Here is a 27,170-nt window from a genome sequence, read left to right as displayed (position 1 = left end):
ACGAATGGAAGAGGAAGTGAGGAATCATTTGTTTGTTCATATTTCTTTACTATTACATTCAGAGCAGAATGTTAGAGGAAATGTGAATAACAACCTCAGGTAAGGGACATTATAACCAAGATAGTCACTGGTGTGTGAAGTTCGGGATCTCAACACTGCTAGTGCCTCATTATTTCATTTAGTTTCGATACAGACTCGTTCGGAAGGAGACGCGGACTTTTTGAGGTGACTGTACCATCTTCGTTCCAATGTGCAGTTGCCCCAGGGAGATCCTTTACCCCCAGTGGTGACGTTTAAGGTTACATGGCAGGGTCGCAATAATAAACTTATAAACGAATCCGTAGTCGTCTTGTAACGATAAAGCTGATTGGTGGAAAAGATTCCAAGATGTAATTTTGGTAATAAAGATAAGTAGATATTGGAATATACGCTCAACATACAGACTTATGTTTCTAATAAGGAAAAATACCAATACGAGTCATAAGACTTTAAAAATAAAATGTATTCGAGGAAATTTGTGTAATTCATGATTATCTTACACCAGGAAGCTTCTTCACACAGGGACATTAGCGCCTTGGCACATCACACAATGGATCATACAAAGATTCAAAGTAAACCTTCAGAATTCATAAGTGGAGATTGGTATGTATTAGATAATGCAGAACAACGTAAAAGTGAAAGGAATAATTTATTATTATATTATCAAAACATGAATATAAGCATACTGTATATGCCCCAGAACGCGCTTGGCATATCTATGAGGTCAGTTGGGTTAGTCACCGCACACCGGTCGGCCCCCACCCCCTTCACTCAAACCTCATAAAATGACTTACCTGTTGGGTATCTCAGTGTTGTATAATTATTACTATGAACGTTTATGATTCTTCTATCTGTGTAAATCTGGTAATTGGTTTAAATAGCTGACACAACTCTCCATAAATCGTGTCCTACACATAAATCTCATCAGTCCATATAGCACACGGACTTCCATACACCTGTACAAACAATACCTCACTAGTCGGGAATCGAACCCTGGACCTCTGCGTGTTGGCACGAGCATTCCCCAACGGAGGTTCTCGGCACTTAACAAGCATGTTGAACAGGCTGTGTGGAATAAAACAATGCCGAGGACTGTTTTCGTTGTCTTTGTGGTGCGTTGGTAGCGATCCCTGTTCACATGCAGAGGTCCAGGGTTCGATTCCCGGCTAGTGAGGTATTGTTTATATATACTAATAATAATAATAAACGGTTTATTAATAGAGTTGCAGCCGGTGGCTGAAAATATACTTACATTAGATTTAGACATAATGATATAATATGCATTGAATACATTTACAGGGCTGTACAGTACATAAATCAGGAGTTGTTTATTATTTTAACAATAGATGGGATGGTGCTGTTCTTATATCTATCGGTGCGGGCTCTTATGGGCTGAATTTTGTTGTAGTGGCGGACTGCTCGAGGTGGGCGGGAGACTGCAGGTGGCAGGAGGTGGCGATGGCGAGGGTGGTGCAGTAGTCCACTGTGAGTGTGTGTGTGTGTGTAGTTATCCAGCTCATCATACTCCTCATCATCATCAAAACTCCGATACACCCAAAAGTCCTATGGCGACAGACGAGTGGCCACAGGGACAGGCAGAGATGACTGCCGGGAGTCTCTAGTCACAACTCTGCACATGGGCGGCACAGATAAGATGGTCGTTTATGCACTGGGATCTAGGCAGCAGTGCAATCTGGTCCTGTCTGTGCGACTGAGCAGCCCTTTCGAGGAGCCACACTGTTCACCCCACATGAGGAGGGGGCTAGAAAAAATGCCCTAAACAGTCTGCCTAAATAACCAACCTGACTGAGCAACTGCACCTAGTAAGGTCATCCTCACGCAGTCAAAAACACAATCATCATATCAGATCAAAACTAAAACAAACTGTGCAACCTCATGGTCGCTGCGTGGAATCTCAGGACCCTTCTGGAAACTGGCACAAATGCGCGTCCTGAAGGAAGAGCTATCTAGATATAACATCGACATAGCAGCCATTAGTGAGCCCTCCACATGGTCAACATCTGCGGAAATGAGAGTAGGTGGCGAGGTATGGTGCAACGGTACACTGATATGATAAATATGAAGGCTGGACTCAGATTGAGACGTATACCACACAACACCCACCCACAGATGTTCAACAGCACGTATAAACACACAAACTGTCTGAACTGATGCTGGATTTTCAAGACTTTTTAAAATATTTCTAGTGAGTAGAGGGGTGGCTGAAGCCCCTCAGTGAGTCCAAAATAAGCGAATTCCAGTGTATTGACGTCCGGTGTATAGAGGTTTTACTTTAAATTTCCCAATTCTTTCAAGTATATTCACAACACAAATCAACAATCATTTTTCCTCTTATTTGTGACAATGTAGATCTGTGATTAATTTTTCTCATCACAAATCTTACTCAAGCACACCAATTTCATGTTTGTGGAATTCTTATACAGTACAGTCCATCTACTGAGAACTTACCCAAGACTCATGATGCTTGGAAAACATTGTTTATAAAGGGATCAAGAGGTAGACTGCTGTCCTCTCTCTCTCATCAGGAAAACCAAGAGATCCCATCATTACCACTGTTCCCGATACATCACTAAAGTCCTAAGCATTGTGCAGTTTATACATCAAGCATTGGGGGGAAGAGTCTCTTATTGATATATTAACTAGTGATAACAAATAGGTAACCACAAGCAGGTTGAGGTTTGGTTAGGTTCCCATTTGAAGGACATGAATTCCTAAACTTTCACTTCGACACTGAGGTAAAATAAACTGCAGTACTTCCATAGAGGCAAATTCAAGAAGAGTCCCTAAGAGGCCTGATGAAATCCAATATCCTTTTACTAGATCTAAAGATAAAGAAAGGGACCAAAGTCCTAATAGATCTTGAAGAAAGAAGGAATGTGTTAAGTCTATGAATGTTTAAGAACTCAAGTCAACACCTAAAGTTGCCTTAGAAGATTTAGAAAGAGTGCATTTAATAAGATAACAAAATGTTAGGAGAAAATCCCTTATATTGAAATGACAAGGAAATTTATTACCATCATTACTGAAGAGAAGGAGGTCACCAGACTGGTGTCTGCTCTATGTAACCTCAGTTACCCAGAAAGATTAGAGCGCCTGCAACTGCCTAGCTTACACTACAGACGGGCGAGGGGCGACCTAATTGAAGTGTAGAAACATCTCAGGGGGCACTACAGTACATACCTGGAGCTGGCGGACGTCCGCCCCACAAGGGGTTACAGCTCAAGGTTGAAGAAACCCACGTCCAGAAAACTGTGAGGGCAAACTTTTTCGGAGTGAGAGTTGTGAAATCTTGGAACAATCTGCCAAAGAGTGTTGTGATGGCACCAAGTGTGAGCTCATTCAAGGCCAGACTTGACCAATACTGTAGCAGGTTCCGATATATTCAGGAGCCAGTGCAGGACCAGTACTTGCCAACAGTGCATAACAGACGTGACTGACCGCCCAAGTGGCTAACGAGCCGATCAGTGGCAAAGAGGATAAGAGCAGAATATTTAAAATATGCTTGGAATTTTTATCAAGTTGACTCATATTGTCTACAGGAGGATTCTTTTAAGGAACAAGTCAAAAAAGAGCTAAAGCAGGTATACATATGTAATTAACTGAAACCGATTTACCTGTTTCAGAAATTCTTAAATAATGATCTAATGACCATTAGTTTAAATTTAGATTAATTTATATTTTGAAACCTAAATATAAGAGATTCCTCTGACCTGTTAATAGAAAATTTTGACTAAAATTTCACAAACAATTGTGGGAGGAGAACTCTCCTCAGAAAAATGATAAAATAGTTAGCATAGTATTTATTACATATTGTGCAGGACCTTTATCTAATGAATGAAAACAATCTCGGCCTAAGGAGATTCCCAAAAATAAAAAATTTAATTTCTATGTTCAAGCCATACAAAATTATTCATGGCTGTTGCTAAACATGATCTGCAGGAGACTATAACCCCAACACAGTCAACTATCCTTAATCACAACCAACCTCCCCCAGCCTGAACCTTGGCTACAATAATTTACCATAAAACATCTTTTAAATGAGCATTCATCATGTCAAAACACTGGAGCTCCTTCATGTAAAAAAACAAAGTAATAAAAGGCTAACTTGAGGACACAGAAGGAACAGAACGTTTATGACTTTTCGGCTTAATTTCTAGTTCAATTCCTTTTTAGATAGAGAGAAGAGCATCGATCTTTGAGTGTTCCTTGATTCTCAGTGTAGTTAGGGGCCACTCTTACACAGCTTGCATTTTAACACATGTTTTTATGCATATTGGTACATGTCAAACACAATGTTGGAATTAATATTTGGCTGCCATAACCTCACAGTGACTGGTATTATGATATCATGTATAGATCTCTTCCCAACATTTATAGTGCTTTTAATATTACAGTAGAGAGGGTGACCGCGGGTATACACAACCAAAGACATGACCTACTGTATAGAGTAACTGGAGTTTATGTGAGGGTCTCAGAGAAGAATGTACTTATGTTTAACTTTCATTGTAGCATAGATGGAGAGTTGTCTGGAGTGTTGATGAGCAGTGCGGAGTGATGAAAGATGTCATGTTTGAAGCAACTGTGCACAGCCCACAGTGAGCGGGAAGTGAATTTGACACACTTGCAACACACAGTTCTTATCGCTATTACAAAACACAAAATATTTCTATTTTCCTCAAATCAACTATAAAATACTGAACAGTAGGAATATTTAGGCAGAACAAAACTCATCACTATTTTCAAATACAGGTACAGTACATACAGTATATGCACTATATATATGTACTTCTACTGAATTCAGAACTTCTTGATCATGCGGAAGTCTTTGTAACATGGACTGCACAAGGCAACTCCACACTCCTTGCACCATATATTTGTGCCATGGTTCACGGTGGTTGGGACTGGGAGGGACTGGAGGCCTAACACTCCTCACCACCTCAGAAAACTTGACATCATCAGGATTCTGTTCCATCATCATTGTTTTTGTCACCCAATACTATATCAATCCACTTGATAAACAGCATTACTGTCAAGCAAATACCTTCAATTGGGTGCAGAGCGAGGTGGGTCATAAGAGAGGCATGAGTCTTCACACAAATACATACAAGTTGAGTTGCCAATTACACAGATATCCCATACAAAGTATTTCCTCTCACCTGGACATAAAAAACATGCCGCAAAAATTAAGAACGTTCAGGAATGTCAACCGGGGTTTAGGGTTAAAGGGTGGGTCAAAAGAAGTAAAATGCAACACTGTACAGCAGACCCTCGCCAACCGCCAATTTCCCATCAGTGGACTCTAGGTATCCACGGATTTTACTTTGCACAGTATATAATTTCACCAACCACAGCATTGAATTTGACGTACCCACCGTCTAATGCATTCCTCCGTAAATGTGGGGAATGAATAAAAATAATTCTACTAATAAATATAAAATATAAATAAACCACTGTATTGCCATTTTCCAATCATTTCACTCAAAACATGGGAGACAGGAGCAAGCTATCCCTTCCCCTCCCCAGATTGTGGCCTGACTCCCGTGGATGTAATAAATGTTTATACAGTACTTAGTGCCTGTATTCTCTCTACGTTTTTGACCTTATGATAATCACGTATTTTTTAGTTTTTGCACATTTTGTGTACTTATAACAGTATAAAAAAAATATTAAATTACTTAAATAAATCAGTTTTTTGAAAGATTACTATGATAAACTAATTGACAGAAGTATTTTGGAAAATTATAAACAAGATTAATTAATTGTTATTATTATTATTCCAGTTGTTGATACAGCAGTGTGGGTCAAAGGCAAGTGAATATACTGACCCCCAAAATAAATTCATTATACAACACATCATCTTTGTATGGAGTTTAAGCATAAGATAATATAATTTTGCTCTCTGTAATTATAAATGGGTGAACCTAAGACCACCTACACTTTGTTTTCTAAGATAAACAACTGGTACAACAACCACTGTCGGTCAGCTGTTGTACCCGGTGTAAGATCTGTCAACAAAAAGACTAGACAACCACACTGGAATGCTCTTATGCCTTGACAGCCAAAAATTAAATTATTACGAGTACATGTACACACTGAAAAAATTATTGGGCACCCTTACGGCGTGATACAATATGACACGGGTGCCCAAGTGTTGCTTTCAGATTTAGGATAGTCTAAAATCTTTGAGGACTAAATTATGGTATATCTAACTGCCTCTGCGTCAGAAAACTAAAATTAACTCTTTCAATAAAAGTTAGTTTAATATAAGAACATAAGAACATAAGAATGGAGGAAACTGCAGCGGGCCTATTGGCCCATACTGGGCAGTCCCGTTTACACCCAACCCCTATTGCTCATATAAGCATCCAACCTATGTTTGAAGCTATTCAGCGTATTCGAGTTAATGATGATATTTGGTAACTTGTTCCATTCATCCACTACTCTGTTTCCAAACCAGTGTTTACCAATTTCACGCCTAAATCTAAATTTATCTAATTTAAAGCCATTGTTACGAGTTCGCTCCTGGTTGGATAGTTTGAGTACCTTTGTAATGTCCCCTTTGTTTAGCCCTGCCTTCCACTTATACACCTCTATCAGGTCGCCCCTCGCTCTACGTCTCTCGAGGGAGTGCAAATTAAGATGCTTTAGCCTGTCTCTATACTCAAGGTTCCTAATGCCCGGGATTAGTCTTGTCATTCTCCTCTGAATTCTTTCCAAGGATTCTATATCCATTCTGTAATACGGTGACCAGAACTGAACTGCGTAGTCCAGGTGTGGTCTCACAAGAGCAAGATACAGTTTTAGGATGACCTCGCTAGTCTTGTAACTAACACTCCTTTGTATGAAACCAAGTACTTTATTAGCCTTGTTACGAGCAAAAACACATTGTTTACTTGGTTTAAGGTTCCTACTTATCATTACTCCTAAATCTCTCTCGCAGTCGGATTTCTCTATGGCATCGTTGTTCATCTGGTATCTGGTTTCCCTGTTTACATCTCCTATACTGAGTACTTTACATTTGTCGACGTTGAATTTCATCTGCCATTTTTCAGACCATTCGAAAAATTTGTTTAGATCTTCCTGTAGTTTTGCCGAGTCCTCGTCAGATTTAATAACACGTCCTATTTTAGTGTCATCAGCAAATTTACTTATGTTGCTGTCTATGCCGATATCTATGTCGTTTATGTATATAATAAATAATAATGGTCCAAGTACTGAGTCTTGGGGAACACCACTTGTGACGTTGCTCCAATGGGACTTAGTGCCGTTAATGCTCACTCGCTGTTTCCTGTCCTGTAACCACGCCCTAATCCATTTAAGGATGTCACCTTTGATGCCATGTGCTTCTACCTTTCTAATTAGTCTTTCGTGGGGGACTCTGTCGAAGGCTTTGCTAAAGTCGAGATATACCACATCATAATTGTGCCCCTCGTCCACCGATTCGAAAACTGATGAAAAGAATGTTAATAGATTAGTTAGGCAAGAACGTCCGCTTGTGAAGCCATGCTGGGAATCATTGATCAATCGGTGCTTCTCCAGGTGATTTCGAATAGAGTTTGAGATCACCAAATGATAAACCCATTCTTAGGTTAAATACAGGAAAGCCTCCAATAACGACGGTTCTACTGACGACGAGTCATATTTAAAACCCTGGTTAATTTAGGACCAATTCTATTTATGCCATTATTTTCTTCGTACTTACAACAAAAATCGAATAAAAAATAAAAATTAATAATATTTTCATATACTGTACATAACAACTAAATCCCGATATGTAATATAAAAAAAATAGAAAAAACACGCACGGAGGCTGCCGGGCTAGTGAGTGGTGACGCCAGCATCACTAGTATAAACAGTCGCAGCTGGGGGCCTTTTGTTTTCATGCATCTGAACAGGAAAAAGAGAAAAACATTCTCAGATTTCTTATTGCATTTTTGCATCCCTATTCAACATGAGCAAGTGATGGTAGTGCTGGTTCAAAAGCTAAAAGAAAGTGTATACTGTAAGTTGCTTTCATATTCTTATGTTGAGAAACGACGATGTTTTCACATGTACGCACTTACAAACGTTGGCGTTGTTACCAATCCATCTCGCTTTTTCTTTGCCATTAGTGGTGAGCTACTTCTATTGTTCCATTTATTAACATAAAATAACATAACTTAAAGCAAATACAGTATATACTTTTTTAACATTAATTTTAGTACAGCTACAACCAGGGTCTTATTTTCTTATATAGAACCATCGTCCCGGGTGTAAACACTAACGACAACAATGGCGTCCCATCTCCTCTTGTGACCATATTATTATTCATTTATATTGTATAAGGTGCATTCAGAAACATTTAAAGATTAAAGTTTGCATTTCTCATTCATTTTATTGTTTTGTGGAGGGTAAAAAGCCACACAAAAGACATGAAAAGGTCACACTAGGGAATGCATCTCATTATTATTCCTTTATTTTAATGGTAACTAATAATTGACAATACAGTGACCCCTCGTTTAACGAACACCTCGGTTAACGTAATTTCGGTTTGCGAACTGCCTTCCATAAGGATCTTCAATTCGGTTAACGAAAAAAAATTCGGTTAACGAAGTTCTTACGAACCGACTTCAACATGTTTTCGCTTGCACTGACCGGGCAACCAGCTTTAGTATCAGTCCGCCAATACATTAATCGGTTCTAGGGCTTAAATTCCTTACTATTTTAGTAAATATCAAGAAGTTTATACTATTCAATAATTTTAAGTTTAATATTCAATTTTTTAGTCATTTTAACAATTATTGAACATAATTGAAGGTAAAGTGACTCGTTTAATGGGCGGCATCCAGCCTCTTAACACAGCAAACAGGAGTTAGTCTCTCTCTGTTTTCACTGGAGGTAACATCTTGCTTGAGACTCTCTTCAACTAAATGCTTTTTTTCTTTTTCCAAGCAAATTATTGGTCATTTTGAAATATATTTTACATATTGACAATATATAATGCAGTGCAGTGTTGATTTAAAGAAAATAATCTTGAATTACACCAAGAGAACTAAAATTTTATGGGTGAAATGGCACCATGGGGTGACTTCCACCCCAATGCTTTCTCTTCTTCCTTCTCCTCCACCCCCATTCTAAATCCCATCATCATCATCATCATCCAGGAGCCTTCTACATACACACCTCAAAGTAAGTGAACTTTTCTACCATTTTTGTTGAATTTAGGAAATTTTCGGTGAGCTGGAACCAATTACCCAAAAACCCATTGAAACAATGGTTTCGGTTAACGAACGACCTTCTGGAACGGATTGAGTTCGTTATTCGAGGCTTTACTCTATATAGAAATGGAGGATTTGCCCCTTGAAATTGTTTCTGATAACCAAGGTGCAGTGAGTAACTCTGCAGAGCTACCAAGACCATGGGATGAAATTCCGTGGGCATTGAGTTGTGATTGGAATTTAAAAATCAATTAAATGTGAAGACCACATCATCCTTCATCTTCATACTGAGGTCCAGAAGGAGACAGTTATCACTTCATAGTCTTAGTGTTGGGAAGTCATACCTATGGAATCAACTTGCACAACAGAGATGCTTTGATCAGTGACACTAAGAAAAGAAGCTGCTGCCAGATTCACCTACATTCAGCATCACAAAGGGAAGAATGCTGAACTGCTTAATCCCCATTTACAGTATACTAAACACTGTAAGAAAGGTATTTCAGAAATACCAAGACTCCAAATAAGATGCTCAACTTGCACCCACAATAATAACAATCTTACTAAACTGACTTTAAGTCCATTAACGGTCAAAACAAAATAAGACACTGATTAAAGATGAAATGCATGGTCAAAAATATTGCATGCAACATAAGCATAATGTAGTGCACTGCCACTCCTAACACCTTAAGAAGTTTTGTTCAAGAGATTAATTTCACAAACACTGCAATAGAAATTTACACAACAATTGTGATAACAATGGGTGTTGTGTGGGGGTCTTACTGTAGTTATTTTCTGCATATAAACTTAATTCAAACTCCAAACACTTATATACTATTTTAACTTCCTTCTTCTGTTCAATTTTGTTGTTTGCTTTTTATCATTAACATCATCATCACTTTCCTTAATTTTTTTGGCTCTCATATTCTTTTTCTTCTCTTGATCATCATCACTTTTCCTTTTCCTACTATGTCTTTCTGTAATTTTATTGCCATGTTCTTCAAAATCATCTCCAGAGCTGTTGTTACTCCAGGCAACACTGTCACTGCTCTTGTGAGCTTTCATTCTGACTGAGCTGTCACTTTCACCAACTTTCTTTCTTTGGTTCTTTTTTGTTTGTTTGTTCTCTTTTAGTACATTTTCAGATTTGTTTTCTGTTTCTTTATAAGTACTAGATTTCTGAGAAGACACAACTTTCTTTGGGGAAACTTTCTTGGAAGACACAACTTTCTTTGGGGAAACTTTCTTGGGAGACACAACTTTCTTTGGGGAAACTTTCTTGGGAGACACAACTTTCTTTGGGGAAACTTTCCTCGGTGACACTTTGCGGGGGGATGCCTTGCTCATCTTCTTGGCACCAATAGCTGAAAATTTAAAATTGTGTTACAAAATACTGTACAGGTTGTCCACAATGATATTAAGTTTGCTTATCAAAGTTTTCATTTATTGTAATTAAGTTTGAGACCAAAATATTTGTTTGCAACTTTTTTGTGCAATGCAATTATATCTAAATAGTCAAGCTGAGTGCAAAAGCCTTCTAAATGCACAGCCTTACAAGGTGGACACACACACACACTACCTCTCAATACATCACTCACTGTCACAACTTACATAATTCTTTTATGCATTTTAAAAATTATTAACTAATATTGTTTTAATGTCATGAAAGTGCTAAAAATGTGTGTGTAGATGGTGGAGGCGGCTGGCTGATCAGTGAGAGGATAAACATAGATGGTGGAGGCGGCTGGCTGATCAGTGAGAGGATAAACATTCATACACATCTCAATTGTATTTCTTATTTAATTTTCCTACAACATCCTCCTCTTTATCTATTGTTTTGCACATCACAAGAGTTTAAAAACTATAATTCCAGCAATAAAGAAGGACTACTTGTACATCAGACACATGTACACCATAAATCCAAAGAGGTAAGATGCCATTACACAATATTAACACATTAACAATCTTGGGTTTGGGTAGGGGCTCTGGGGTCTGACCTGTTACTCCATCACAGCACATGACTGGATCACATGAGAGATAATTGTACATAATGAGTCACAGTAAGCTTGCTGTTTGAGATAAAGAGATGGGATTTGTTGCATTAGCATTGTAAATAAATTATCTACAAACAGTTGTATATGAGTAATCACAATAAAATAATTATTTCTATGTGCAAGTGTATGTGCAACACAAAATTTTTGTTTATGCTTACAGAAAATGTTTATAAATCACTTAAAACCTTTGTTACTTCACGTGATTGCAATATGAAACTTATTCCGTTATAAATCGAACATACAGTATCAGTATTTAGCAAAAAATAGTTACCGGTATAGAAGAAAAGTTGTGAAAAATTTATATTTCACTCAGTAATAATAATTAATAATAATAATAATAATAATAATTTAGGTTTATTGAGAGAGCATGGCAGTCAGAAGGCGTTTTGATGAGAGCGTCCAGGCCGAGTGCAAATTATAAATTTTTTCCCTCCGGGCGCAAAAGATAATTGTACAACTGAGCCATACCACCAGGACTGCTTCTTGAAGAGCCAAACAAACTATAACTTATGGTAGAAGGGCCAGGGAGAGGCACCACACTATCACTAAGTGGTACAAATCCCCTTCCACTCTTTACGTTTTCCCACCTCTCCCTCCATCCTAGCCAGCAACACAGTTCAAAACTCTCAAAACACTGATATTAATAAATGAAATCGCTCACACGAAATCAGCACAAACCGCAAGAAAATGCATAGGAAATGTAGATCAACGTTATGTCCTGGGTCCTTTAAACACAAAAATGAGACTGGCATGGTGACCTTGGAGTGCAGTCTACATACATACGAAGTTACAGGCTCGCACTGATGTTGCTACATGTGCTTCCTGCGTATCTAGAGTTCATTCGAAAACATAAAATACTGTATATTATTTAAATTTTTTACTTCATATGCAAATTACAGTATGAAAACCCGAGAGATAATTTGTATAATACCCAATTTTGCGTATGAAAACCCCAAGATTGCTAATCGTTTTGAAGACAAAAATTGGAGCTTCAATGGTCATCTTATAGGCTGCAATACATATATGGTAGACCTAAAATCTCAGTTTACGGGGTTTGCCACTCGTAATATTTAATTTGGCTAACCCCCAAATGATTTTATTCAGCTCAGAGACAACCCTGTACACAAGGGGTTAAGCATAGGATGTATACTATATCTACAATTTATTCTTACCAAAAGTAGATCTTTCTTATTAAAATATATTCCTACAATGAATCATATCCAAGTAAAAGCAACTAAAAACAGAAAGAATATTTTGACCAACCTTCTACATGACACACTTCAGCAGTCGCTCCACTTGACATGAGGTAATCAAGCCAGAGAATCTGTTTCATCGACAATCGATCATTTGGGCCTTTCACTTCAACAATGCGACATTTCTGTTGAACCAAGAAAGTCATGTAGCAAACACATACATAAAAATTAAATGAAATCTTTCTAATGTACTAAAGAACCTTTCCTTTCTTATATGGTCACTGGTTACTGTGGACATCATCTAGTTCTCACCTCACATATAATATTTGCTGGAAGAGTTAAACAAGAGTGGAAAATGTGCCAATGCAGAGGTAGTACAGAATATCACCGCCATACTAGTTTAGTATATGGTCAACTATACTAAAGTCCGTTCACCTCTCCCCTTGAACCATGAACCCTGAGAGTTAGACTAGCAAACCCGAAGCAGTAGACTGAAATATTCTGACAATAAATGCTTGGGATTGATGTGTGTGAATCTTGGGGTTTGTGGTTCATTTAACTGTATAAAAATACCTCCTTTGATATAAGTCCAGTATAATGTTACAGTAAATACCCCTAAAGTTAAATTCAATTAAGAGAATAAACACACATTTTGTTTAAATTTAACTCAAATGAAGGAAAATACAATAAAAATGTACAGCACAGTTCTTAGATTATACAACTCACTCATATTCTGAGAGGGGAAAAAAAGGAGGCATAGTTCTTGGTTTTTAGATAAACACAAATTATATACTATATTAAGAAGGAAAACATATATAACTTTCAAAATGTACTAACTTTAGTAGTGGGGTTCCATACAATCAGGTCTGGGAAGCCACTGCGAGTAAACCTGTGATCCTTAGCCAGACGAGCACATATAGCGGCCAACACTGGTAAACTCAAGCTGACAATCAAACCCTGAAAAATTATGATGAGTTTTTTTTTTAACACATACAAAAATAAGGTTAAAATCTATGGAAGAAAATCAAGTTTACTCAACAGATGTTAAGATGTTACTGAGAACAGAAGGAACTGGAATTACTGAGTGACTTGCACCTTTGCATGTTCAAGACTTCGAAAGATATCCCAAGACACCATGGAAACCTCTCCAGCGTGGCTACTCCAGATTCTTTCTAGTTCAGCTGATCCTTCTTCTTCTGTCCAACTACGTAGCTCAGCAAGTCTGGAGAGAAAAGTACAAATAATAATAATAATAAAACTAAAAATCACCATTCACACTGAAATCTCTATTTAACGGACTTATGGAGAGGAGTCTGTTATATCGAAGGTTCGTTAGATGTGAAACTCATCTTAATAGAAATAGACTCCATAACTACAGGAAGTATATTGGAAAACGTATACAGCATTGCCTTAATTTTTCTATATACAGTAAGGTCTCGAATTTAGCGAGTTTTAGATTTGTGATTCATGTGTTTCGCGTCACTTTTAAAATTTCCAGCCTCTCAAGAATAGCGAGTTTCAATACCAATTTCGTGCGTCACTTTTAAAATTTCCAGCCTCTCAAGAATAGCAAGTTTCAATACTAGTTTCGCGAGTCAATGGAGAGTGGGCAGCTCGCATTGTCACGGTGTTTTGTTATCCACCGTGTGTTTTTTGTTTACGGCAGTTAGTTTGAGTGAGCGAGAGCAGGGGGTGCAGTGACCTTGGATTATATAACTCATTGTAATTACGTTTAGTGAGATTCTTGTTTAGCTATCAACGATGAGTGAGGTTCGTAATGTAAATGTCGGGAGCAGTTCTGGTGGTAATGATGGCCGTAGAAAAGGTCAACAAGGAAAGCCCCAAGCCATACGTGACTACTATAAGGGGGTCAAGAAGAGGAAACACACCCTTGAAATGAAACGAGAGATGCTTGAAATGATCGGAAGTGGTGCTCGTACCTGTGAAATCATGTGTAGGTTCAACTGCCCAAGATCACCCTTACACTCCCTTGAGAAGAACAAGGAAGCCTTAACTGCTTCTGTGAATGTGTTCTCATGATTTTTGAGTAACAGGAAGTTCTCCAATACTTCACAATAAAACCTACTGCTTGTAATCACAGAACATTACCTTTACAAGTGGGTGGAAAGAAGAAGCCGTGAGCAGGGCGACCTGTCTGGGCCACAGATGAGGCATCAGGCAAGTGTTTATTACGCTGCAGTTGCACAGAAGAAACACGTTAACTCTCCACCACCATTCAATGCTTCTGTTGGTTGGTTGGCTGCTTTTTAGAAGCATTATGAAGTCAAGTTTCCCACTACCATGGGGAGAGTGCATCGGCTGGTGTGTAAGCAGCAGAAAAATAACCACCTGTCTTTCAAGTTCTTGTGAAAGAGGGTGGTTATTGCCAAGACCAGATCTTCAATTGTGACCAAACTGGCATTTTCTGGAAGCACTCACCTAACACCATTTTCATTGCCAAGGATGAAAAACAGGCAAGGAGACTTCAAAGGACAGGATTAGTTTTATTCACAGCTAATGCAAGTGGAGATTCTTGATGAAACCCCTGGTTGTTAACCGTTCTGCCTGTCCTAGAGCTTACCGTCATGCCAATACATCGAAGCTCAATGTTTATTGGACATCTAATAAGAAAGCTTGGGTTACAGCTTTATGCACCGAATGGTTTGACAAGCACTCTGTTCCTGACGCCCAACAGTACTGCCGGAGGAAGAACATTGACTACAAAGTGATCCTGGTGATGCTCCTGGACACTCTGCCATCCTAATGTACAGGTTATCTTCCTTCCTCCTACCACCACATTGCTTCTGCAGCCACTTGACCACGAATTCTTCAGTAATGTTAAACTGTTCTACTATCAGTCACTCTATAAAGACTTTCACCAGCAGAGAGACTCATTACAATTACCGCAAAACATTGATACCCTTTAATTTTTCACCTATATTCATACAAAAAATATTTCAAGGATGAATAAATACGTTTACAGCCTAAAATGTTTTATTCTACTACTACTATATAGTACTTAGTCATATTTCCCTTACATTTTATTACCAGTTGAAGTCTTTTTGGCATGGATTCTGCTAACATTTGAAAATACTCTCCATCCATCTCAAACTCCCACATGTGCTTGATTTCCTCCTGTAGCCGATGTACAGTTGATGTGTCATGTGTTGACAGCTTCCGCTTCATCTCGTGCCATACATTCTCGATGGGGTTTAAATCTGGTGAGTTCCCAGGCCACTCCAGGAATGGGATAGCTCTTTCATGAAGCCAAGTTGTCACACTTTTTTGACCTGTGACGGGGCATCATCTCGTCATTTTTCCACTGAACGCTCCCCACACCGTCACACTTGCAGGATGTTTCACGGTTTTAATGGTGTAATGAGGATCAAACCGGCTGGTGTTGGTGGGCTTTCTGACTGTTCGTTTCCCTGCAGTCAGGATGCAAAAATGTGCTTTCATCAGACCACATCACAGAATTCCATTGTTCTTTGTCCCAGTGCTGGTATTTTCTTGCAAAAGCAAGCCGCTGACGCCGCATTCAGGCCTGTGAGAAGTGGTTTTCGTGCAACTTGACGGGAAGGCGGATGAAGTTCCTTTTGAAGGTAATGTTGAATTGTTCATTCTGATACGTTTAGCAGGAGGATGGGGTGTGCATTCTTCAGTTGTGATGCACTCATATTAGGATCTCTTATTATCTCAAGCCTCAGTAGTGAATCAGTGCATTTGGAGGTCTTCCTGGTGATAATTTCCTTGGTGAAATAATGTTGGCGGGAAGGTTGCATGTCTATCGCTTGAGCCTCTTAATTGTTGCCATTCCTCGTCCTGTTCTCCTTGAAATTTCTCTCACAGTGACTTTCCTCTGGCAGGGCAAGGATCCAACCGTTCTTTGCCTCAGATATCTTTTTGGGAGTCATGAATATGGTTTTTAAAGAAAATTTGGGGCTAATTGTGGGCGTGTCTTAATTTCCACTTATGAGCTTGGTGAGCAAAAATTAACGCGCACCCTGATCGATAGCAAGTGGGGTACTGGCCAAGTTTCTCCAACTTCTAGTCGTGCGGGAAACACCGTAGAGTTGCCAGATGTTATATATTCCTGCCTTGACAAATTTGGGGAGCTGGTTTTCGCACGGTGAAAGCATGCATACTGTATAAACACAGCTAATTATGCAGAGGGGATCAATATTTTTTCGGTAATGGTAGTAAGTTACAACAAATCGAGGCAGAACTCTCTGACAGTGAACAGGCTCTACTGAAGCAGCAGCTAACCAGGAGGAGGAGGAGGAGATGGTAGACAACCCGACTCATGCGAACAATTGGTGCAAGCGCTTCGGGAAGAGATTTCTGGGTGAGCGACTCTCTCGAAGCCAGAATAAATCTCTCATCCTGGAATTTTCGGTTAACAGAAAAAAAGTTCTCGGAAATTCCATAAATTGCCCATTACATCATCTCTTGAACCCAGCAAAATATCCCCATCCCTGGAATTTTCCAGATTTTCCAGGATACTGGAAAATTTTTATAGGCATTTCTGGGATATGCACCTGATTTTCATCTCTCAAACCCAGAAAAACCTCCACCCCTGGAATTTTTCGTAATTTTCAGGGTAGCAGGAAGATTTTCTCGTAATTTTCCGGAAAATGTGTCCCTCGGAAAATTTCAATTACGGCGATCGGAGAGTTCCGGGTTTGAGGGATTCTGGCTAACAGAATAACTACTGTATTTGTAAAACAATAAATAAATAAATGTATTAATAAATACACTTCAAAATCCACCACAACTAACCTGGTCTCAATCTGTTCCTTCCTGGCTGTGTAAAAGTGGCCATCATCTAGATCCAGTGGTGTTGCTTGATGCGGGAACCGGAAGACATCACACACAGGAGCGTACAATATATCCCAGAAGTATATACCGAACAGGGAGTTAACTGTAGCTCCTTCCCGGTGGAGGCCTGTTGGCATAACCCGGTGTTAGATGAAAGGAGGAATAACACCGGTACTGTATAGCCAATCCCAAATTATCAAGTCCCCGGGTGTCAGAAAAAATATGAAGCATCGGGTCAAGACCAACCCCATTGATGAGTGAATGAGTTGGAGGTAATCACTTATTTTCCTTTCCATCACACCCTCAAGTATCGATACTTTTTTAATTGGCTGTACGGGGGGCCCCCAAAATTTGCAGGGGTTAGGTTCTCAAAATGGCCGCGAATCGCCAAATCTGTGAATAAAATTTGTTGACGGGGGGAGGGATATTTTTACTTGTGTACAAAGAAATGTATACAGTATTCCCTTCATGTATTTACCCTTAGGACAATAATTTCTTTTACCTGTACTGTATATATACACACACAAAACACATACAACATACAAATAAATAATAATGGGAAAATCCTTACACAAATAATCAGAAACAAATTTAATAAAAATGTGACAGTCTGAAGACTCACATTTTTATTAAATTTGTTTCTGATTATTTGTGAGAGGAATTTCCCATTATTATTTATTTGCATGTGTTTTGTGACACACACACACCAATATTTACAATACAGGTAAAGTAAATTACTGTCTCTAGAACAAATGACTCCCTGTTACAGCTGCAAAAATACCAGCAATTTTAAAACTACCCACAGACATCCTTGGGTACATAATAGAGGACCGCAAAATAAAAATTCGAGAACTTGGGGGGCCACCTGTACAGTCATTTAAAAAACTATCTTTACAAAAATTATGTTAAACAATATGACACAACAGATGAAGAATTTGGACAACCCTCCCGAGACAACACAAGTCTCAGTGTTCATTGTAAAACTCCTCAACCGCTCCCCAAGAAAGATAGTTTTTTGAGTGACTGTGCATCAAACTGACAACAAAACTACTGGAATGGTAAAAATAACTGGAAGAGTGGAATAAAATTACTGAAAATAGGGAGGAATTATTCACAATTACTCTACATGCCTGTATTTACCACAGTTTCACATCCTTAGTGTGGGCCCCAGGGTGTGTAGGTATCTGTTAATTACTACTGTGTGAGGGCCAGGGTGTGCAGGTATCTGTTAATTACTACTGTGTGAGGGCCAGGGTGTGCAGGTATCTGTTAATTACTACTGTGTGAGGGGCAGGGTATTCATGTCTCATAAAATACTGATGTCCCCCTTAACCTTTACCTGGACTGACCAATCAATTCAGCAATATAAGAAAGAAAACGAAAAATATACAAAATTCTAAAATAATGTAGTACAGTGTGTCACCATCTTACCGTGATTGGGACTTTTTCATTAACATGCACACAGTTAGACAAACACTGAGAGATGCCAAAAGTGAACTACAGTATACAAACGTTGTACCTTTATCATAGCCTTGATCCTTATAATGCCCAAGAACCAGCTCCTCTACTGAGCAGAATGTGACAGCACCATCCCCAGCGTGGCGATGAGAGTCTTGACGAATGAAAGATATCTTGTATCCAGAAACATCACTGTTTATTACACAACTATATTAATAACAAATCTATTATTAAGCCAATACAAATGATCCTGAAGACTATAAGATAATAAACATCAATAAGAGATTTCCTAAACATTTCTTTGTTAATTATAAGGTTGTTGGCAGAAGGAGTATTGAGAGGAGTTACCACAAACTTACTGCACTGTTATATTTATTTGTTAAAGGTCCTTAATATATTCTATCATCATCCACACTACACTCAAGGAACAAGCAAATTAAGAAGAGGGCCTTCAGTAGAGGAGGAGGAGGGTCTTCAATACAAGAGGTGGTGGAAGAGGAGGAGGTGCTTCAATACAAGGGAAGAGCATCCACTTGTTTATGGACTGTGTACATAAACAAGAAACATTGATCAGTTTATATGGACAGTACACAAGATACCCATTTGGTACTAATTAAGTCATTCATATCAATACACATAAGATAATCATCACTTTGCTACCCACCCTGGAAGGCGTCGTCCTTCTATGATGATCTTTGGGGCTTCTCTAGGTTGTGTGAGGGGCAACTTGGCTATGGCAGGAGCATGGGACTTGTATCGCGGGGACGCTGCCATACGCAGGGCCCTTTGGCTGATTGACAGGCGATGGCCCTCTCTCACTTCAGGATCATCCAAAGCTTTACTTATTACATCAACAGCCTGCAGTATCATAAAAATATATTATATTCTACATACAATAAATCACATTACATTTTGCACATGATTAAACATGTGGCATTCTTAAGTCTACAACTTATATATAACCAATGAAACATTACAGGGAACCATGTAACCAATATCATAGATCCTTAGTATAAAGTGTATGTAAAATGACGCATTTATGTCAACTTCCTTATCTTAAAACAGATTTTGCTTCTCATTTCTTAAACCTATTTTGCTGCCTTTAACTGTCAAATGATGGCTATTGTACATGGATGATTAGCGCCTTATGTCCTGCAACAACGGCGATCATCAATATACAGTACTCAGGATTTTTACGCACTGTACTTTTTAAGTTTGGCGCCTTATTTCAGCTCTAGTAAATTATTGACACGTGGCAACTTTTCCTTCTCCACGTTGATCCCTCCACCAGCTGCATTTTTGGTCACTTATAAGCTAGGTGGTAGGCAGCTACCAAACAGGAAGGCTACCACCTGGGAAGATATTGGAAACATAATGTGTTGTCTCATGGTAGACCCTGCTGCCATATGTGACCAAGTCCCAGGTTGATGATCTGACTTTCTGCCTCATTTACACACAATTGCAGGGTCTCAATTGTCTCTCTTACTTGACAACACAACATACATATATTGTTTCTCACTACCCTGTATTAATATTTTTTTATTTTTTGTATTTATTTATGACTCTTTATTATTACTATTATTATTATAATTTATATCGAGTTACATTAATTTTATTATTATTATTATTATTATTTTATTATATTTTCGCCCCCCAGGCCTTGATGTGGGTCATAAAATGACCTGTGCCCGGGTGGGCTAATGCCCTGAAAAAAAATAAAAATAAAATAAAATAAAAATGAAAAAGTCTGGCGGCCTCAAAATTCCCAACAGGCAACTTCTCTTGGACCATCCCTCCCCCACCTCCCAAAGGACCATCCCTCCCCCACCTCCCAAAGGACCATCCCTCCCCCACCTCCCAAAGGACCATCCCTCCCCCACCTCCCAAGGACCATCCCTCCCCACTCCCAAGGACCATCCCTCCCCACCTCCCAAAGGACCATCCTTCCCCCACCTCCCAAGGACCATCCTCCCCCACCTCCCAAGGACCATCCCTCCCCCACCTCCCCAAAACACCACAAACCAGACAATTAATCAATGGTCAGCCAAGGTGTAAAGTCAACTCTTACCACAAACACTTTAGTGTGGATAGGATTCAGAAACAGAAAGAAAATATAAGTTTACAATTAGTTACCCACACCATGCTAACGTGTTCGAGGGTAAGCATCTAGTCTACACTGGAATTTGAAACTTTTGAAATCAATTTTGAGGACGCTAATATGAGTGGCCTATAAGTGGCGTGGACTGTATCTGGAAATTCCAGTGACCCAGAAAAATAAGTTCTGCAAAACATAATGAGAATCTGAGAGTGAGGGAGAGATTGAAGAACTGGTGGAATTTGTTGAGTGAATTTATAATTGATAGTGTGTTGTGAGCTTCAGCAATAGTAACATTGACAAACTAGTAGAAGTTGCTTACAAACGAGGAGGTAAGTGAGGTAGAAGCACTTCTCCACATGTACTGTGTAGTTGTGCATCACCAACACGTGCTACATGAAAATGATTGTTCATATTATTTCTGAAGAATACACAAGGTCCCTGCACCCCCCCCCCTCCTTAGGGATGGTACTGTTAACTTCATTACTCATTCCAACTTTTCTTCTCCCAAAATATTATTGGAACAAAAAATTTCCTTACAAGTGCTGGTTTCTTCAAATGGGTCTGTAAGTTGAGGGCCAGTCTGTCGTACCAGCGGCCACGAAAGTCTTGCATGTGCGTGGTCTGGTCCAACAGTTCCTGTAGCTCGTTCACGGCCTTCTGGTATTTCCTCAGCCTCTGGTAACACTCCACGGAACAGGTCATAATGTACACCAGGAGAGACAGTGATGTGAAACGGCGCAAGAACCTCGGTAGTGACATATCGTGTTCCCTGTACAGCACAGAGGGGAGTCTTAAATAGTACAGTATAAAGCTCTGAGTGGAAAGTAAAAACCAACAAGTAGTACTGAATGAGTTCTAAGTTACAAAGTTTTGGAAATATTTGTTAAATTAAAACAAAAAGTCAACTGAACTAATCTCACACTCTTTAATATTGTTACGATTGTGTAATGAAAACTGGGTAAATATGGCAGCACTTAGTGGACATACATGAGGTGTTTATCCTGGAGGAGGTCCTGGTAGGTCGCCTTGGCCAGTTGACAGTGATTGAGCGCCTCCTCCCACTCATGCTTCTCCATACACTCTTGTACATCTAACTGTATCTGGGAACAACTCTCAAATCTGAAAATATACAAAGACACTATATTAATTGACAGTTAACAGTCAAGACTCTATACTAAGTGACAGTTAACAGTGAAGACCCTATACTAAGTGACAGTTAACAGTCAAGACTCTATACTAAGTGACAGTTAACAGTCAAAACTCTATACTAAGTTTGTTTCTGTTTTTATATGGGGAATAGCCTCCCGGGGCACAGGTCATCGACTCACAACTGGGCCTGGGGGGTAAAAAAATAAGAGTAAAAAGAAATTAAAAATAGAAAAGAAAAAGTTAATATTAATCTACACCACGAAGATGCCGGAAAACTATGGAGAACATAAGTACAGTAGTAACAGAGAAGTAACAGGTGCACTGGGAGATGTAGGGAGAATATTGGTGGAAAGTGTGTTGAAGTCAATGGTACAAGAGAGAGAGAGAGATATGGGGTGAAGAACACACAAAGAGTGATGGAGGATGGACATCTGGGAAGCAGCAGAATGACCACATAATCAGAGTTATGGTGTCACATAGACTTAAAAATGAAGGATATCCTGATGATGGATGGACTTATCCATGTATCATTCACTGAACTCAACAGCTCAAAGGCAACACACAAAATAACCAGAAGGTTTGAAACACTGGGGGAGGCAGACATTCCTCGGTCTACCAATTCAACAGTCTCAATCACTGTCGAACAGTATAGCATAGTTCCTTGCCTTGTCTGCTGAGGATGGAAAAAACAAAAATTTCTCTTCAGTGACAGATATATCTTAGTGTTAAGGTTATTTTCATGCAAGGAAAATGTTCATACATCACTCTTCCCAATAAGTACAAGAGACTCCTCATCATCACACACCTTAAGAGATCGTCTCTTGACTGGAAAATTGAATTTTGTCTAACTATGTCATAGTGAGGGAACTTCGTCTTGCCCATGTTGACCATGAGCAGAGTGGTCAGCTGGGCCTGTTGGCCTCCCTCCTCTTCATCATCATACTGGGGCAGCCCGTACAACATCAACACTCTCATGAACACCTGCCTCACAGTCCTGTTTACCAAGCAACAATGCCCCAAACAAGTCTTGGCACTGGGGAGAAAAGACATCAGTAAGTACAGTACAGCATCCATATATGGGAGATAAGATAATGGGAAAAAGTACAGTAAAAGAAATATGAAAAGATACAGCAGTGTGGAGGATTTTCTGGTGAGGCCACCTGTCAGAAGGAAGATTTTTAATGGAGTTTGGTGTTATAAATATTATCATCACAGTAATTACCAATTTACATTTGCATCCAGCAAATTTTGTCCAGATAAATCATTATTTTGTACTTTAATAGCTAACATTCCATACAGACCAGCCAAGCCATTTTCTCTAATGCTGCACCAGTATCCTGGGCCATTTTCAAAAATACCGTATTACTGTACAGTACAAGAGAGGTAACCTGTAAAAATTTTCAAAATCTCAAAATTATAGTTCAGGATATTTCTCACATTAAACATGTACAGTACAGTATACACAGTACAGTGATCACTCGGTTAACGAACGCCTCGTTTAACGAAATTTCGGTTAACGAATTACCTTCCACAAGAATCTTCATTTTGGTTAACGAAAAAAATTCGGTTCACGAAATTCTTACGAAATCATGTCAACATGTTTTCGCTTGCTCACCAGCTGGAATATTAGTCCGCCAATACAGTAATCGGTTCTAGGGCTTAAATTCGTTCCCATTTGATTAAATATCAAGAAGGATGTACTATTCAATAATTCTAAAAGTTTTATATTAAAATTTTTAGTCATTTTAACACATATTTAACATAATTGCAGTACAGGAAACTAGTTTTTGGTGCACCAATCAGCCACTTGACTCACCCACAAAGGCGTCAGTTTGTATCTCTGGTCAATGGAGGTATGGTAACATCTTGCTTGTGACTCTCTTGAACATAAACTATTTTTCCGTTTTTACAGTACAATTATTCGTCATTCTGAAATTTACTTAACATATTGATAATATATAGCGCAGTGCAGTGTTGATTTAAAGAAAGTAATCTTTATTTACAGCAATTAAACTTAAAATTTTAGTGTTGAAATTGAATCCAGCATGGGTCCAAAGAAATCTAGAAAGGCAATTTCAATCCAGGTAAAACAGGAAATAATAAAGAAACATGAAGAAGGCATTAGATCAAATGTGCTTAGTAAAGACTATGGCATGTCGGCATCAACTGTGTCAACAATTCCTGCACAGAAAGACAAGTTCAAAGAAGTGAAAGTGAGAGACAAATCTACCAGAGTGTTTAAAGGTAGATCCTTAATTGCAGAAACAATGAGGTTACTTCTCATTTGGATTAAGGAAAAGCAAATGAAAGGAGATTCAATTTCGACAGAATTTATTTGTGAAAGAGCCAGGGAAATTTACGAACATTTGAAGGAAGAGCAACCTGGTTTTTCTGGCACAGAGTTTGAAGAGTTTAGGGCCAGCAAAGGCTGGTTTGAAAAATTTTAGAAAAGAAGTGACATTTTCAGTGTTATTAGGCATGGTGAGGCTGCCAGTGCAGATAAAGAAGGAGCAGCAAAATTTTTAGTGGACTTTAAGGAACTGGTGGAGGAAGAAAATTATCTTCCACAGCAAGTGTTCAATGTGGACAAAACTGGGCTGTTCTGGAAGAAAATGCTCAAAAGGACAATCATCACCAGAGACGAAGTCTCTTTACCTGGGCATAAACCCATGAAAGACCGTCTCACTCTATTGCTTGGTGCCAATGTTTCAGGGGATTTCCGACTGAAGCCTATGCTTGTCTACCACTCTGAGAACCCCAGGGTGTTCAAGTAACAGAAAGTGGTAAGAGGACAGCTTGGAGTTTATTGGAAGTCCAACCGTAAGGCATGGGTGACAAGACAGCTCTTTAATGAATGGGCTGTTGAGGTGTTTTGCCCTTCTGTCAAGAGCTACTTAACCACCGATAAACTCCCTTTAAAGGCTCTTCTCCTTATGGATAATGCCCCTGGTCATGACCCTGAACTTGCCAGCACTTTCGAGGCTCGATTTGACTTTGTCAAAGTGTTGTTTTTGCCTCCCAACACTACATCAATTATGCAGCCAATGGACCAGAATGTGATCAGCAACTTCAAGAAGTTGTACATGAAGAAAATGTTCAGGAGGTGTTATCAGGCAGCTTCCACTGATCCTGAACTAACACTGGCACAGTTCTGGAAGACACAATTTAACATCCTGGAGGCTGTAAAATTGACTATGTCATCATGGCGAGAAGTCTCCATTAGATCCCTCAATTCTGCATGGCCATCAGCAGTCCATGATTTTGAGGGATTTGAGGAAGAAGCAGAGTTGGACAAGGAGATTGTGTCCATTGGTCAGTCAATGTGGAAGAGCTTATGATGTCTCATGAGCAGGAACTTACACCCTGATGACTTGCAGCAACTGGATGAGATGTTGGAGGCTGACAGTGGTGAGGAGGAAAGGGAAAGTGATGACTAGAGTCCGGATGTTTAGGCAAAATGCCATAAAATGCCTTTTTTGCCTTTTTTAGGGAATTGCAAGTGATAATGCCTATTCTACTAAATAACAGCCTATTGTGCTTTTTTGCACTTATTTCCACAAAGTAACACTCCAAACACGAAATTAAAGTTTCGCAACACCATGAAACTTAGCAAACTACACCCATAAAACTTGGCAACACTGCTTTTGTCGGCACGAGACGTATATGAGTCGACGCACTGCCTCAGTACAGTACTAGGCTAACAGCAGACCTGACTGCTGAGGGCAGTGCTCTAAAAAAGTAAAAATGCCCAAAGTTAGTGCACCATCTGGTAAGAAGCTGAATGATCTTGTTCGGGAGTTTGGATGTGACGTTTTTTCCACTGATGGATCAGAGCTATTTTGCAAAGTCTGTGAAAAACCAGTGAATTTCGAGAAAAAGTACTTAGTTTCGCAGCATGTGCAGACTGCTAAACATCAAACTGCTGCTCAGAAAACGAAACCAGGAAGCCATCAAACGAGTCTGCTGACTACATTCAGTGTATCCTCCAGCCACAAGTCTACCTTTTCGTAAGATCTGTGTAAAGCCTTTGTTGATGCTGGTATTCCATAGTGGAAGCTGGAGAACAAGTCTCTGAAGTTATTCTTGGAAAAATACACAAAACAGCAAATCCTGAGCGAGTCTACTTTAAGGAAGAATTATGTGGACACAAACCAGACTGATTAACCTGCATATGAGTAATAGTTATGGAACTTATGTACTTAAGTTATATTTCTAGTTTTATTTCTATAAATGCTCTGGGAATAAATGCCTTTTTAATGCCTATTTTGCCACTTTACTTTGCCTTTTTGCCTGCTTATTTTGAATTTTTTTATTGCCAAAACATCCGGGCCCTAGTGATGACCATATGTCAACTTCAGATTTGAAAGATGTTGTTCACTACTGGGATAAGTTCAGGAAACTGGCTTCAAGGCACCCAGATGTGGAAACAACAGAACCTATTTTGTGTAATGTTGAGGACACAGTGGTCTCCTTCTTCAATCATCAGTTAATGATGAGGAGGAGAAATGCCCCACAACCCAAAATTGACAGTTTCTTTACTAAAAGGCATCGGGTAACAGATGCTATCCCTCAGCCTTCCACTTCAAGAATGAGAGAGGATGTTCATGGTGGAGAATCTGTCAATCCAGAGGTTCCTGACATTTTCATGGAAGGTGACTCATCTTCCAAGAAGCAGTAAAATGCTTCTCCTCCACCTCCACTTCCTTCTCCTCCTCCACCTCCCACTTCAAATTCACATCAGCATCATCATCTGGAGCCTTCTACATACACACCTCAAAGTAAGTGTACTTTACTGCATTTTTTTTTTTACTTTAGGTAATTTTCGGTGAGCTGGAACCAATTAACCAAAAACCCATTGAAACAATGGTTTCGGTTAACGAACAACCTTCTGGAACGAATTGTGTTCATAACCGAGAGACCACTGTACAATACTGTAAATTTCAAGGTTAAACCCGTTCGTATCGGCGGGCGTCCACAAGTCAGCGTTCATAAGTCGGGGATATCCTGTAAGGAATAATGCAAAAATTTAACACTCACCGATTTTTTTTTTAGTAAATATGAAAATGGTTTACGGGAACTGAACGTTGTTTTACCCTCTATTTACTACAGTATAACAATAAATGATATTTTATGGATTATGATCTCG

The 27,170-nt window shown here is 39.1% G+C and overlaps 1 protein-coding gene across 1 annotated transcript in view; it reads right to left on the bottom strand.

The window, feature by feature from the left end:
- Window positions 1-9,263: 9,263 nt before the first annotated feature.
- The window catches only part of LOC121860316 (fanconi-associated nuclease 1-like), a 29,073-nt gene continuing 11,166 nt past the window's right edge, over window positions 9,264-27,170 (bottom strand). The window contains exons 5-14 of the mRNA XM_042357385.1: window positions 22,830-23,057; window positions 21,863-21,994; window positions 21,413-21,644; window positions 19,442-19,635; window positions 18,839-18,969; window positions 17,281-17,446; window positions 13,597-13,723; window positions 13,339-13,458; window positions 12,572-12,686; window positions 9,264-10,618 (exon numbers count right to left, since the gene is read on the bottom strand). Coding sequence (XP_042213319.1) covers window positions 10,089-10,618; window positions 12,572-12,686; window positions 13,339-13,458; window positions 13,597-13,723; window positions 17,281-17,446; window positions 18,839-18,969; window positions 19,442-19,635; window positions 21,413-21,644; window positions 21,863-21,994; window positions 22,830-23,057 — 1,975 coding nt within the window. The 3' untranslated portion in view covers window positions 9,264-10,088. The remainder of the gene's footprint in view (window positions 10,619-12,571; window positions 12,687-13,338; window positions 13,459-13,596; window positions 13,724-17,280; window positions 17,447-18,838; window positions 18,970-19,441; window positions 19,636-21,412; window positions 21,645-21,862; window positions 21,995-22,829; window positions 23,058-27,170) is intronic.

Source organism: Homarus americanus, unplaced genomic scaffold (genome assembly GCF_018991925.1).
Source record: "Homarus americanus isolate GMGI-L3 unplaced genomic scaffold, GMGI_Hamer_2.0 scaffold46622, whole genome shotgun sequence".
Classification (NCBI taxonomy): domain Eukaryota; kingdom Metazoa; phylum Arthropoda; class Malacostraca; order Decapoda; family Nephropidae; genus Homarus; species Homarus americanus.
This window is presented reverse-complemented; position numbering and strand designations above follow the sequence as displayed.